Source organism: Lutjanus erythropterus, chromosome 23 (assembly GCF_056507025.1).
Source record: "Lutjanus erythropterus isolate fLutEry1 chromosome 23, fLutEry1.hap2, whole genome shotgun sequence".
Taxonomy (NCBI): Eukaryota; Metazoa; Chordata; class Actinopteri; order Lutjaniformes; family Lutjanidae; genus Lutjanus; species Lutjanus erythropterus.
In genome coordinates, this window is record NC_139339.1 from 6,351,963 (window position 1) to 6,364,366 (window position 12,404).

The 12,404-nt window shown below is 40.6% G+C and overlaps 1 protein-coding gene across 4 annotated transcripts in view; it reads right to left on the minus strand.

The window, feature by feature from the left end:
• Positions 1–12,404, minus strand: part of LOC146305555 (protein phosphatase 3 catalytic subunit alpha) — an 88,415-nt gene that overhangs the window by 24,763 nt on the left and 51,248 nt on the right. For all 4 annotated transcript variants that reach the window (XM_084712689.1, XM_084712688.1, XM_084712690.1 and 1 more), the window contains exons 5-8: positions 11,198–11,343; positions 9,053–9,192; positions 2,970–3,047; positions 1,844–1,938 (exon numbers count right to left, since the gene is read on the minus strand). In XM_084712689.1, the coding sequence (XP_084568815.1) occupies positions 1,844–1,938; positions 2,970–3,047; positions 9,053–9,192; positions 11,198–11,343 (459 nt within the window). The remainder of the gene's footprint in view (positions 1–1,843; positions 1,939–2,969; positions 3,048–9,052; positions 9,193–11,197; positions 11,344–12,404) is intronic.

Below are 12,404 nucleotides of genomic sequence, written 5' to 3' on the forward strand. Positions count from 1 at the left end.
TTATTTTATATTTTAAGGCAAAGATCTATCTTGCGATAGATTTGGCCACAGAGAAAAGTGTGTCTCATTTTCGAGCAGACAGTGAATGATGAGAGAAATAAAGAACGTGCAGTCCTGCGAGGTAAGATGTATCTGTGTGCCTAAATGAAGTCCAGTCTAAAAACAAACACAGAGCAATCTCTTTCTTTGTGATAAACACTCTCACCCTGGGAGGCGTTTTATCAGCTGGTGAAGGTCAGCCAGTTGCAGTCTGGACCAGGTTGCAGACCGAATCATTTTAGATCCTTCTGACTGTTCCACGTTCAGCTCAAGAGGTGCAAATGATCTGCCAGGCAATTGGTTGCCAAAAAGTTAAAGCAACAAGCGCCTGACATCACTTTGTTTGTTTGTTTGTATTGTGTTGTGTTGACTGTGAGCCCTAGGAAGATTAGTTGGCATGGAACAAATGAGGTCCTAATAATAAACAATGAAGCAGACAGGCAAAGTGCCATGCTGCTTCTTGACTATCCTTATTGTGCATGGAAGGAGGCACAGAGGCAGCTTGAGGGGAAAAAGAGTAAACAAATGCAACCTAATCTCAGATCAAAGAAACACACCTGCAAACAGGCCAAAAGGAAAGTAAAAAGGACAGCCCTCGCTCCCTTGTGTAATGTACTCACACCGGCAGCGCTGCAGCATAAAACTCTGTTATGGCATTTCATCACGGGAGGAATTGCAAAACAGTGTGCACCAGCACCATCGCTCTTTCCTTCCCATTTCCATTTCCTGTGGTTTGCCCACCGCCGCCCCCGTCCAAACAGGCCCCCACAGCCAAGCCTGATACTGTCTGTTCTCCAGGGAAAAGTGCTGACTCACAGCACAAAGGCAAGCCTATCTTGCTGCGTGGGCACCGTAGCGCCGCAGAGGGCGCCACCGGGTGCCAAGTGCGCCGGCACCAGGCCATTTAATTTCACACCAGATTCATCCCTGAATTGACCTGACCAAAATCAGTGTCACAGAGATTTTTGTCATTTAACAAATCAGAATTTTGTGTAGTATGGATATGCATTTATCAGCATCACTCTAAATGTACCAGTGTTAGCCAAAAGGCTAACTAAACTGATGTCCTGTAGTGTGGTGTTACAATAGCCATATGCTAAAATGCTGTGCATCTTTCCTATAAAAGACAAGATTTTAAGAGCCTTTCCAAATTTCACTAAGCAATACATCTTAGGTCTGGGTGATAAATCGATACACAATATAATGTTTCAGCAATAGACACTTCATCAAGAGCAACTGGTCAAAAGAATGATCAATGGTTTTATTAAATGTATTAAATGCAAACCTCCATTAAAGCACATACTTGATGTGTATCGAGGTGATATTGTTCATTTGTAATTATTTATTTTTATTTATTTGTGTATATGCTCTTTTCTCCCGGTCTAAAACTAAAACTATGCAACTAAAACTGATCAGATATTGATATACACTGATATGAAACATTTTTATTGTGTCAAATTTTCCATCTATTTTGTCCAGACCCAGTTAAAACCAATAAAATTCCCCCAAAACGGACTCCTGCAACTGAGCTGTATGCTGCTTGTCCAGTACAAAAAGTGACTAGTGAAGAACGCGAAAAACTTGCAAACCAGCAACTCAGACATTTTTCTAAAGAGTAAGCTGACTAAACCAAAGCTAAAAAAACATTTTGTCCCAGCACTGCAATTAAATTGCACAAATATGACACCAGCAACCATCTGGCTGCAAATGTAATGTCGCCCTGTGGCAGCTAATTAATATGACATCGTAGAACTCATGTTGTAAGTCACTGAAGACTGATGAACAATATGCTCCTCCTTCTTACCTTTGTTGTTGTAGACATCTAGGTAGTTGGGTGCTGAGAAGATGGTGATAAGGGATGGGAAGCCAGTGGTCTGACTCTTTCTGTACATGCGGTATCTGTTGAGACGTCCGAAAGGAGAGGCAAGCATTAGCAAACATTGCAACATGGCAGTCATTGATTAATCTTTGGTGTTCAACCCTCGGGATATGATTAGCAGCAACAGTTTTTCACGGCCTCTTGTTTTCTCTGTCGCTGTGTGTTTGTCTTGTGAGCTGATGCATCAGCCAGAGGGACAACAGGGCATCGCCTCAGGAGAGCAAATCCCAGTGCTACAGGTAAAACATGCCCTTAAGTGGTCATTACACTGAACCAACTCAGCATGCAAACTCAACTACTCTGAACGTCTGCGCTGTGTTCGGATACTCACTATGAAATAAAGCTGTAGGTAAACAAAGTACTAACTCAGATGATTTACTTGCTGCACACCTTGCAGTGACTATTTACAGTGATTTAGAACAATTGCAAAGAAAACATTGATGGAACTCAATAGCATTATTACATGTGCAGTCTAAGGGGGCTTGGGGCGCCAAACTCATCTGAGACGCTGCGAGTTGTCCCATGTGACCAAGCTGTGGGAGTGCAATGGTAAACAACTGCGTGTTGCTGTGCATCCCACCGCCTTCACCTCGCTTAGAGGGAGATCAGCTTGACACATCCACCCACCTGCCCGTTTTAAAAACCAAACTATTCAAAGAGGCTTTCAAGCGCCTTTGTTAGAAATCCAGGGTGCACCGTTAGTTCCTGATGAATAACAGAGGAGTTGAGTAGTCATAAAGGACTGTATTTGTCTCTGAATGTGAAGTAAACAACATACAGTGACTGAAATGTTTCATAATCAGACTTTTAAACCACTTGAATCCCTTGTCACATCACATCTGGCCAACTAACTCCTCGCGCTGGATTCATTTTCATCTCCTGTATTAACACGACTTCTCTCAAAAGTTCAGACCGCGCCGAACCAGCTCTCCAGACAGACTCGAGCAAAGCCCCCAGAGCACCGGGGGAAGCTTTTCATTTAATACCCCGGTCTGAATCACTCTGCCGTGTGACAGTGCGATGGGAGAAGACGAAATGCCACAACACTCACCCAGCATCCTGCGCTTCATGGGCCCGGATGATAGATAATAAGTTATTGTGTTGTAGAAAGTCACAGACTGCAGGGTAGCTGTTGAATAAAGAGACAAACATTTGGTTTACTCATACATCAAGAAAAAACCCAGTAAGATCAAGAAAAACAATCAATAGAAATAACTAAATAAGTCATGGGTCTTATTGATTGTGCTCAGAGAAAACAGTGGATATACAACATAGAGTTCAAGCTAAATTTGTTCTAAAATCAACAGTGGCTCATAAGGAGGTATATTGCTTTGAAAGGTTGCCTGTAAATGAAGGCTTTCATATCAGTTTTAACTTAAAAAAAAGCTCTTTAAATGTCCAACATTTTTGTCAAAGGTATGATGACTCATTATCTGAATAATAACCCATAATATGCTTAACTTTTAAACAAGCTTTCATGCAGTAAGAGGAGTAGGTGTGATCCCTCTCGAATGGTGGGGTTTATTTTAGAATGAAACTCAAAAAATGTCAAGTATGACACATGATTCACAGCAGACCGTTTCTTAAAGAAAAAAAAAAAAGCAAACGCTGGGGAGTGTTAAACCGTGTTTTATGCTCACCCTGATCTATTCAGCGTGTGAGAGAAGAGAGCAAGAACCTTACTGCAAACTATCTAACTACAGTCAGGTTTCAGAGTTTTCCGTGCTACAACCTTTCATCCCACTGGAAATTTCCCTTTGCTCACAATAAGAACGGGAGGAGACAACTCACTGGCAACTAAAGCGCCTGCTATTAAATCTGCCGTACCACGACACTTTCGAGTGTTGCCTCTCAGAAAACTTGATTAAAACCCCCGTGGACGTTGGGAATTTGTGAATCGTGGGATGCTGCTGTGTAATGGACAAAGTGAGTGACAGCCCGCAGTGAATGAGTGACACCTTTGCATTACATCTGAAACACTTAGTCAACGTAGGAGGATTTTTCAACAATAATAGGGGCTAAATTCTTTTGCAGTTTCATATTTGGGCAGCTTTTACAGAAATGGAGATGAAATTTTAGAGCATAATATCATTTTACCCAGGGATAGAAAAAAAATCCCAGTGCAGAAACAATCCCAAAATACCAAAACCTTTGTGGTTCAATGAAGAAATATACTGTGCTTGCTCAAAATGCAGGTCATGATTTAGTATTGAGTTCTGCAATCCTAGCTTAACGCCCCTGCAAAATCAGAGCAAAACAATGAACGCCCACACGCAGCAATCAAAACCAAACTATACATTTTAGGATTCCGGCCTTTCAGCAAAAGCACCAAGAGATTTCTTTGTTGTTGTTGTTTTTTCTTTTTTTTTTCCAGCAAATGCTGCGCAACCAAACCAGCTGTGTTGTTAAATTGCTTTTTAAACATGATTCGGTTTCTATAATCAATACAATATACAGCTGAGGTTTCATGACCGCGCTAAGCTGCTGTGGAGGTTTGGTCAAGTTTGATACAGTGTAAACAATTATGGCAGCTTTACTGCCTCTCTTAATGTAAAGCCCTTTGGGGCGAGCTCGCAATAAAAGCGTTATATAAGAAAATTAACTTTAATTTGACTGGCTTTTTTTTCTGTGCATGCCTATCAAATACCATGCTTGGTTTTAAATTAGAATTGAGTGAAAACCCATCATGGGAGACTGAAACTGACGAAGCTCGGAAAGGTTCATTAACAATCTTGGTTCATGTAGACATGCATTCCTGACAATCACAACAAACATCTGCTGGGAGGGATGTGAAAAGAAGGGAGCAGTCGCCGAGAGGGAATTAAAAATGCAATGAGTTTTTGTTTTTCTCTTCGGAGAGGGGAGGAAATTAGGAATAGATGTTTTATTTCTCACTTGATTTCCTGCAGCAGCAGATGCAGATTCGTGCCATATGGAGCTGTTTGGTAGACAAGATACATTTTGGCCTAGTTTGTTTTTTTGGCATTTCGCATTCTGAGTTTTAGAGCGTCTCCCATCTGTCCCACAACAGGGCACAGATGTTAATGAGCTCCTTGGACAACATGAAGAGTTGTGCAAGAAATGACTTCATCGTGTGCAATCTGAGTGGCCTTTTGCACGTTCACCGTGATAAAATTTAATTTGACAGCTCACTACAAAATCAAAATTGCATGCTGCACGTGATTTATCCATCTAGATTGTTTTGCTGCGAGTTTCCAAGGTTTTGAGATATCCGTAGAGATCTCTGCCTGTATAAAACAAGGCTTGTGGTGCCAGAAGCACATTAGAAAAACTCAACACCAGTGTCTCTTTCCTGGACTTGAGAGCCGCTTAATAAAAAAACACTGTGAGCAGTTTTATGTGGGAACTACTTTCTTTCTATGGTGTAAAACATAAATAGACAGAATGCAATGGTTTCCAAAAACTTTGACCTATATTCAAGTAAATAAAGTGCAAAGACAAGATTATTTCATGTTCAGTGATTAACTTTTTTTTTTGCAAATATATACTGAAACATGTTCCAAAAAAGTTAGGACAGGAGCATGTTCACTGCTGGGACTTCTAACAACAATCAGTAAGTGTTTGGGAACTGAAGACACTAAATGTTTGGACCGCAGAAGGCCAGTCCAGTACCCAAACTCTTTTACAACAAAGCCACGTTGTTGTGACATGTGCAAAATGTGGCTTGTCATTGTCTTGCTGAAATAAGCAGGGACGTCTCTGAAAAAGACTCTGTCTGGATGGCAGCATATGTCGCTCCAATTACCAATTAACCTGTTTACCTGCACCATACAGGTGTTTTTTGAGCATTCAACTACTTTCCCAGTTTTCTGTTGCACCTGTCCCAACTTTTTTGCAGACATTAAATTCAGCATAAGTGTAGTATTCAAGTGAATATAAGTCCCAACTTTATTGGAAATGGCGTTATATGTATTTTGGATTTTGGGGTGGACTGTCCCTTTCAGCTTTTTAAAGTTGGTTTAGTATCAATAGCTTTTATAAACACAAATGAAAAAACAAAGATGTAAAGAACATCACTTTAGGGCTGATTCATCTACGCTGCTGCGTGGCGGCTCAAATGAAAGCAACCATATTCAAAACATGTGCAATTTCATGCCTGAATTGAGTTTGTAAAAGTGTTACGAGCGTGCCCACGGCGCTGGGGGAAATTATTGGTTTGCTGCAAGACAGAAGCAACAAAGAGGCTGATGGTTTTCGGGGAGGGGTGTTGAGGAATGGCTCCCTCTCAGTCTGGCTTAAACTGTCTCATAAATCCTGGGTGCCAGTGTGATGCCAATTAGTGACCATCCCCTGGGCAGATGAAGTGGAGGACACTGATGAAAACAAGACTCCAGAGGAATTTTGACCGAATGGCAGCAGGTTAACCGGGATGCTGGTGCAACACAAACATGTTAAATCAGTCGTTTGAAGTAAAAAGGGCACATACCAAACATCTCAAAGTGGATATATATCTACCCCAGTTGGCATATTCTGGAGCTCAACATTAACTAAATATCATAAATTTGTCTTCCCTTTTCTGCAAAGCCATGATTAACGTGTCTAGTTTGACTTTTTATATATTTCTTACTGTATTTTTTGAATGATATGCACTGATTGAGCAAGTCATTGGGCCTCAAGCAGTTGAAGGAAATTCCAAAAATCCTGTATGGAATTCATGAGTATGTTGATGAATCACATTTGATCTTAAATCGGATGTGTGCAAGTTTGCAATTAGCATGTGGAAACTATATAAATATAAGGCAGACCGCATACCACAATATTTGACAGGTAACATTAAACTCAGGAAAAAAGAATTAAAAAAAAGAAGAGAATAAGAATTGAAACGCCACGTAAATGTAATGAACTGTGTGGTCGATCGGAGGAGTTTGGGGAGCACACAAAGTGCCTGTGGTGTCCACAGCTGTCCGTGTACGCGTCCGTTTCGGCGTAATCCGGCCTTAATACTGGTTAAGCAGAGGACTGGAATATGTCAGACCTATCACCAATATCTCACTGAAAGGTCAGAATAGCAGTGAGCACTTGCAGATGAGGTGGATTAGATCGATTCGTCCCTGATCTAACTTGAGGCTCCAGAACGTCACAAAGGCTTTGAAGAACCTGCCTCAGTAACCTAAACCCCTTTAAATGTAAACATTTGAAATTATAAATGAATGAATAGTTCTACAACACTTTTCTTCTGTGTTTTCAAGTATTGATGAATTTCACAAAAGTTCTTAAATTGTTCTCATTCACTGATGAATTTATATTTATTGTATTTATTCAAACAGTCGTGGCTTTTAAATGTACTTAGTGCATGATGACATATGATGATCTTTTTTCTATTTTTTGACTCTTGGGGGTTTTGAGGTTACATCACTTTTTTCATACTTTAAGATTTATTGCATCATTTCACATCTTTCAAGTGCTATTGTCCGAGCAGTTTCAGGTGATTATCAATCTCAGCAGTCCTCTGATTAGGTGATTGAGGCAGCGACTGTGTTTGTATTTAAATGGAAATGTTTTCATTCTGCCCACATACCTGATGAAGGTTGGACATGATGTTATTTAATAAAATGTGCCAGCAGGAAGCCAGACAGCGTGCGGGGAGTTCTTCTTCTCATTGTTTTTAGTGAGGTGGGAAAACACACACGTTTAAAACAGAACCAGGTGATATAAAAGATATAAAGGCAACCCCCCCCCCCAAAAAAACAAAAAACAAAAACGCAACAACAGCAGGGCTAGGAGTTCATTTTCAAGCATGGCTATTAAAATACTATTAAGGCAGTGGTTATGAAACACCTGTTATGAGAAGAAGAAAAACAAAAAAATGCATATCGGGAGCCGTCGGACATTTCTGACTGCTTCTGCTGGCTCGCCCCAGGCACGCTGGGGCCAAGTAAGCATCGCTTAGACCGTAATGAGCGGAGGGAGCGCACTTAGAGACAGGACTGTGCCTGGTGGTAATGTGCCAGTTCATTACATTTTGTGACAGTGCGAGCTGCCTGCTCCGAGCATTTCCTCTGTTTGTTCAGTTAGTCAGCTCAATTGAAGGTAATGCGGGTTACATAAATACTGGCGACGGTCTGAGGAGGAGACTTTGGGACTACTCGAACGCACGCCATGTTCTAAGAACTGCTGGTCTCCTACACACAGTTGAGGAAAAGCAGGGCTGAGAAAATGAAGAGATGAGCAATGGAAATTTGGCAGCGGGGTTTCATGATTTATCAACTACTTGACAAGATGATGGTTGTTTTTTTCCCCCCGTTTTTGTTCTAAAACATTTGTTTATGATTACCGAAGGACGTCACCGACTCCCATACCTGTCTTTATGTTCAAATAATCTGTCTGGAAAATGTTGGTTGTATTGAAAATCACTTTAGCAATAAGATTTCCACAGATTGTACAGCCAAAACTAATCAGCAGATGATTTATTTTTCTTAAAAGTAGCCAAAACACCAGATTAGAATACAAGCTTTTAGAAATACCACTAGTAAAATCATGTTTTTTAAATCTGATAGTCCAATATAAAACATAATGTTTGCTTTAAGGAGAAAAATGTAACTCCCTAGTGTTCAAAAATGAGTTCTGCTGTCCCAGTAGCAAATTGGAGCCATAGACAGTAGATTAAATAGTTTTTATAACTCTGTCTATGTAAAGCTAAGCCCATTATCCCTAAAAACAAAGTGTGCACTGTGGAGTTTGAGTCCAGTGACTCCCTGCTTTACTGCCTGCAAGACTTAATTAATTAATTAATATATTGCTAAATATATTGATCATAAATGCCTACTCCTCTAAAAACATTTCTTTCTTCAAACATGCAGCATTAATTTTAACTCAAACTTGATACGGGCAAACAAAAATGGTCACTGCGGTCTGGAATGGAAGTGTCAAGTCGGTATTTCATCTTAGCATGTTTCCTTCATTTGTGATGACATATCAGTGAATATATTACAGATTTCTCCTTTAATATGAGTGTCATGTAGACTAAATATTGCAGATACTAGCAGTGAAAAAAAGACAGTATCTCTCTCAATGTTACGTGGAATCCTTCATGCATTTTTCCAAAGTAGTAAAAGAAAAACCATTAGAGAAACAAAAAATGTCTTAAAACGCCACACGAGACAAAACGCTCACCTGTAGAAGTAGGAACAGCCTCGCACTGTGTTGTGTGTGAAATGCTCTTGGCTCTTCTCGTTCCCAAAGTCCTCCAGGGGGTCGGACCACAGCAGGTCGCACATTGGTCCGTATGCTGGAGGCTCTTTGAATCTGTCTAGCTGTGGAAGACAAAGTGGGACTCTTGTCAGCCTGTTTGACTGGAAGCACTGCACATGGAGGGTGCATGAGTACTGCAGAGAAAATATTTTTTCGCTCCCTCTGAGAGAGCCGAGTCGGCTGCTGCTGCTGCCACCATCATAATTAAATCGTGACTCCAACTAACATGTTTGCTGAAGTGATTTTTAATTCTATTCAAGGCAGAAAGGATATACGGTACGGATGACGTGTCAAAGACAGTGCTCATCTTTCAGATTTTTTTTTTTTAGAGAGGTATAAAAACACTCAGGCAAGCATTCTTTTGGAGCAATGAACATAAATGACTGTGCTTTCAGCCAAGGATGGCTGTTTCTCGAACAAAAGCTTGCGGATTACTGGATGGGTAGCATGATGGACACTTCAATAGAGCAAATTCTATTATGCATGCCCTCTGATTGCAGCCACAAAATCCATTTGGAATTATTGAATTAGTTTGAAAGCAGGATCCGACTCTTCAACATTTTTTAATCAGAGTGAGGACCAGACCCCGGTGCTTACAATCCCTCGTGTCCAAGTCCTGAGCAGCGTTTGAGACAGATCTAGGAGAAATCACTTCATGCATTGCAACTAAGGTTGTTATTTTCCCCGGCACATCACGGTAAAACGAACACAGTTTTTTTTCCTCATTAACTTTGAATGAATGCAGAAAACACATGAGGCGGACAGGAAGCTCCAATTTTCAACAAACGAAGTGTATTTTTAAAGCCCTCAATGGAACACCTGCTGTTAAACCCTCTGGAAACTCAAATCCACAATTTGCCTTCTAACCATGTAATTTAGGCACTCATGTACAGAATAATAAGCTTCTAATAAGCATTAGAAATTAGTTTGAGTCCAAATTTGAAATATTGTCATTTAAGTTTTTGTTTGCTTTCCTAATTGGGTTTGAATTGGGTGAGTTTGCACGTGCACATTTATTATGAAAATTACACGGTCAGCTCCATGAACCAGTCATAAAAAATCTACATGGATTGTCGGGTTGTCTCATTCAAATGGACGCAACAAAACTTCCCGTCGGTTTAATCTGCCTCTCTGAGTCTGAGCCAACTCAACAACAGGGAGTCGAAGGCAGGGCCGTAGCAAGGATTTTAGAAATATTGAGGTTGGGGGCATTGGGGGGGTATGCCCTACCCAAGAAAATGTTTAAATTATCGAGTAAATCTAAGCATTTAATGCATTTTCAGAATAACAATAATGACTTAGAAAATAGGCTAATGTCAGTGCCAACATAGCTGAAAAACTGACAAATTTGAAATGACTCTTGTTTACTTTCTTATTGAATTGAGATCCCTTTGACTGTCAAACTGACAAACAAACTCCAATTCATCCAAACAAGAGGCCATAATCTAAAAGCCAGTTGAGTTGAACAACTCAATGATGGGCCCTTATGTCGCTCCACACTCCTTGGACAAAAACAGTAATTTTACCTCACAAGACCTGGGAGCTGTTGGACTACAGTTGCCTCGATCCAGAACAAGCAACGCTAGTTTGGACAAAAATCCAGGGTCCTGCAAAGTAAAATTTCTGTTTTCTGAGCACAGACGGTGGCTTCAGTTCCCTGTTAGGACAGGCTGTCTGATGGCAAAGTAAAGCCATGAAAATGTTCTAAATATAACCTACACTTAAACTGCTATTGACAGGTGGTCCTTTTTTATGTTGCTAAAATTCGTTTAGCTGTAGCTACACTGCCTTCTGTGGTGGGACGGAGATCGAAACATGATTGGTCAACACCCACACGGTCTTGAGAAATGATCTAAACAGCAAAACAAGCTGTCTTTTTTTAAGAATTATGAACGATTATTCCAGTCAGATCTTTGTGGATGCTTGACTAGAAACTTTAGAAAGAAAACTTTGATATCACATATGCATTTTTACTATTTAAAGCAACATTTCCTAGGGCTTTAAAAAAAAACACATGAAAATGAAAATGAAATTACAGAGAAAAATGGTCTCGAATCAGACACATACTTTCCTGATGTCGTCAAGATTTGTGATTTCTGGAGACAGTCCTCCGTGTACACACAGGAACTGCTGGTTCATAAGTGCAGCCAGGGGAAGGCAGTCGAAGGCGTCCATACATGCGTCATACACCCTCTCTGAATACTTAATTCTACCTGTCATGGGGGGAAACAGGGCAGGGAAAGCAGAGCATGCCAAGTCAAACAACACAGCTCTCATACATTGGGGCAGTGTGCTAGACTGGGACGGAAAAGGCTCTAAAAAGTGCCAAAAAACTTCCCAAACACACTTTAAAAACAGCACAATTTCACAGGGCTTTTGTGTTTTTTTTTTTTCCCCTACTGCGTCCGAGTCCAACAGAAATAGTTCTGACATGTGTAAACATCAAGAAGGGCAAAAATCTGACTGAACGCTGTACCAGGCCAGAGGGCACTTTTAAGTGAGCGTTTGAGGTCGATGGCTGAACTGGACGCATAATAAACAGCTTTTTTAGAAAGAATAACTCAATTCTCCCTCCGCTCTCTGTACAGAGATTCACAGACCAGACGGCTTGGACTCAATTTAGATCAAAGGTACAAACCCCAATCCCCAAAAGTTGGGAAGTTGGGTAAAATGTACAAAATAAATAAGTAAAATAATATAATGATTTGCAAATACTTTTCGACCTCTATTCAAATGAATAACGTACAAAGACAAAATATTTAATGTTCAGACTGATAAACATAATTTGACGCCTGCAATGCATTTTTAAAAAGTTGTGACAGAGGCATGTTTACCACTGTTTTACATCATGTTTTCTTTTAACCGCACTCAGTAAGTGTTTGAGAACTGAGAACACTAACTGTTGAGGTTTTGAAGGTGGAATTCTTCCTCATTCTTGCTTTATATACGACTGCAGGTGCTCAACAGTCTGGGGTTTCAGTTGCATTGCGTGCTTCATTACGCACCACGCAGTTTCAATGGGTCACAGGTCTGGACTGCAGCACCTGAACTCTTTTACTACGAAGCCACACTGTTGCAACACATGCAGAAGGTGTCTTGGCATCGTCTTGCTGAAATGAGCAGGTACGTCGTCTGGATGGCAGCACATGTTGCTCCAAAACCTGTATGTACCTTTCAGCATTAATGGGACCTTTTTTTGAGGATTCCACAACTTTCCCGCTCTTTTGTCGCCCCTGTCCTAACTTTTCAGGAACGTGCTTTGTACATTTATAAA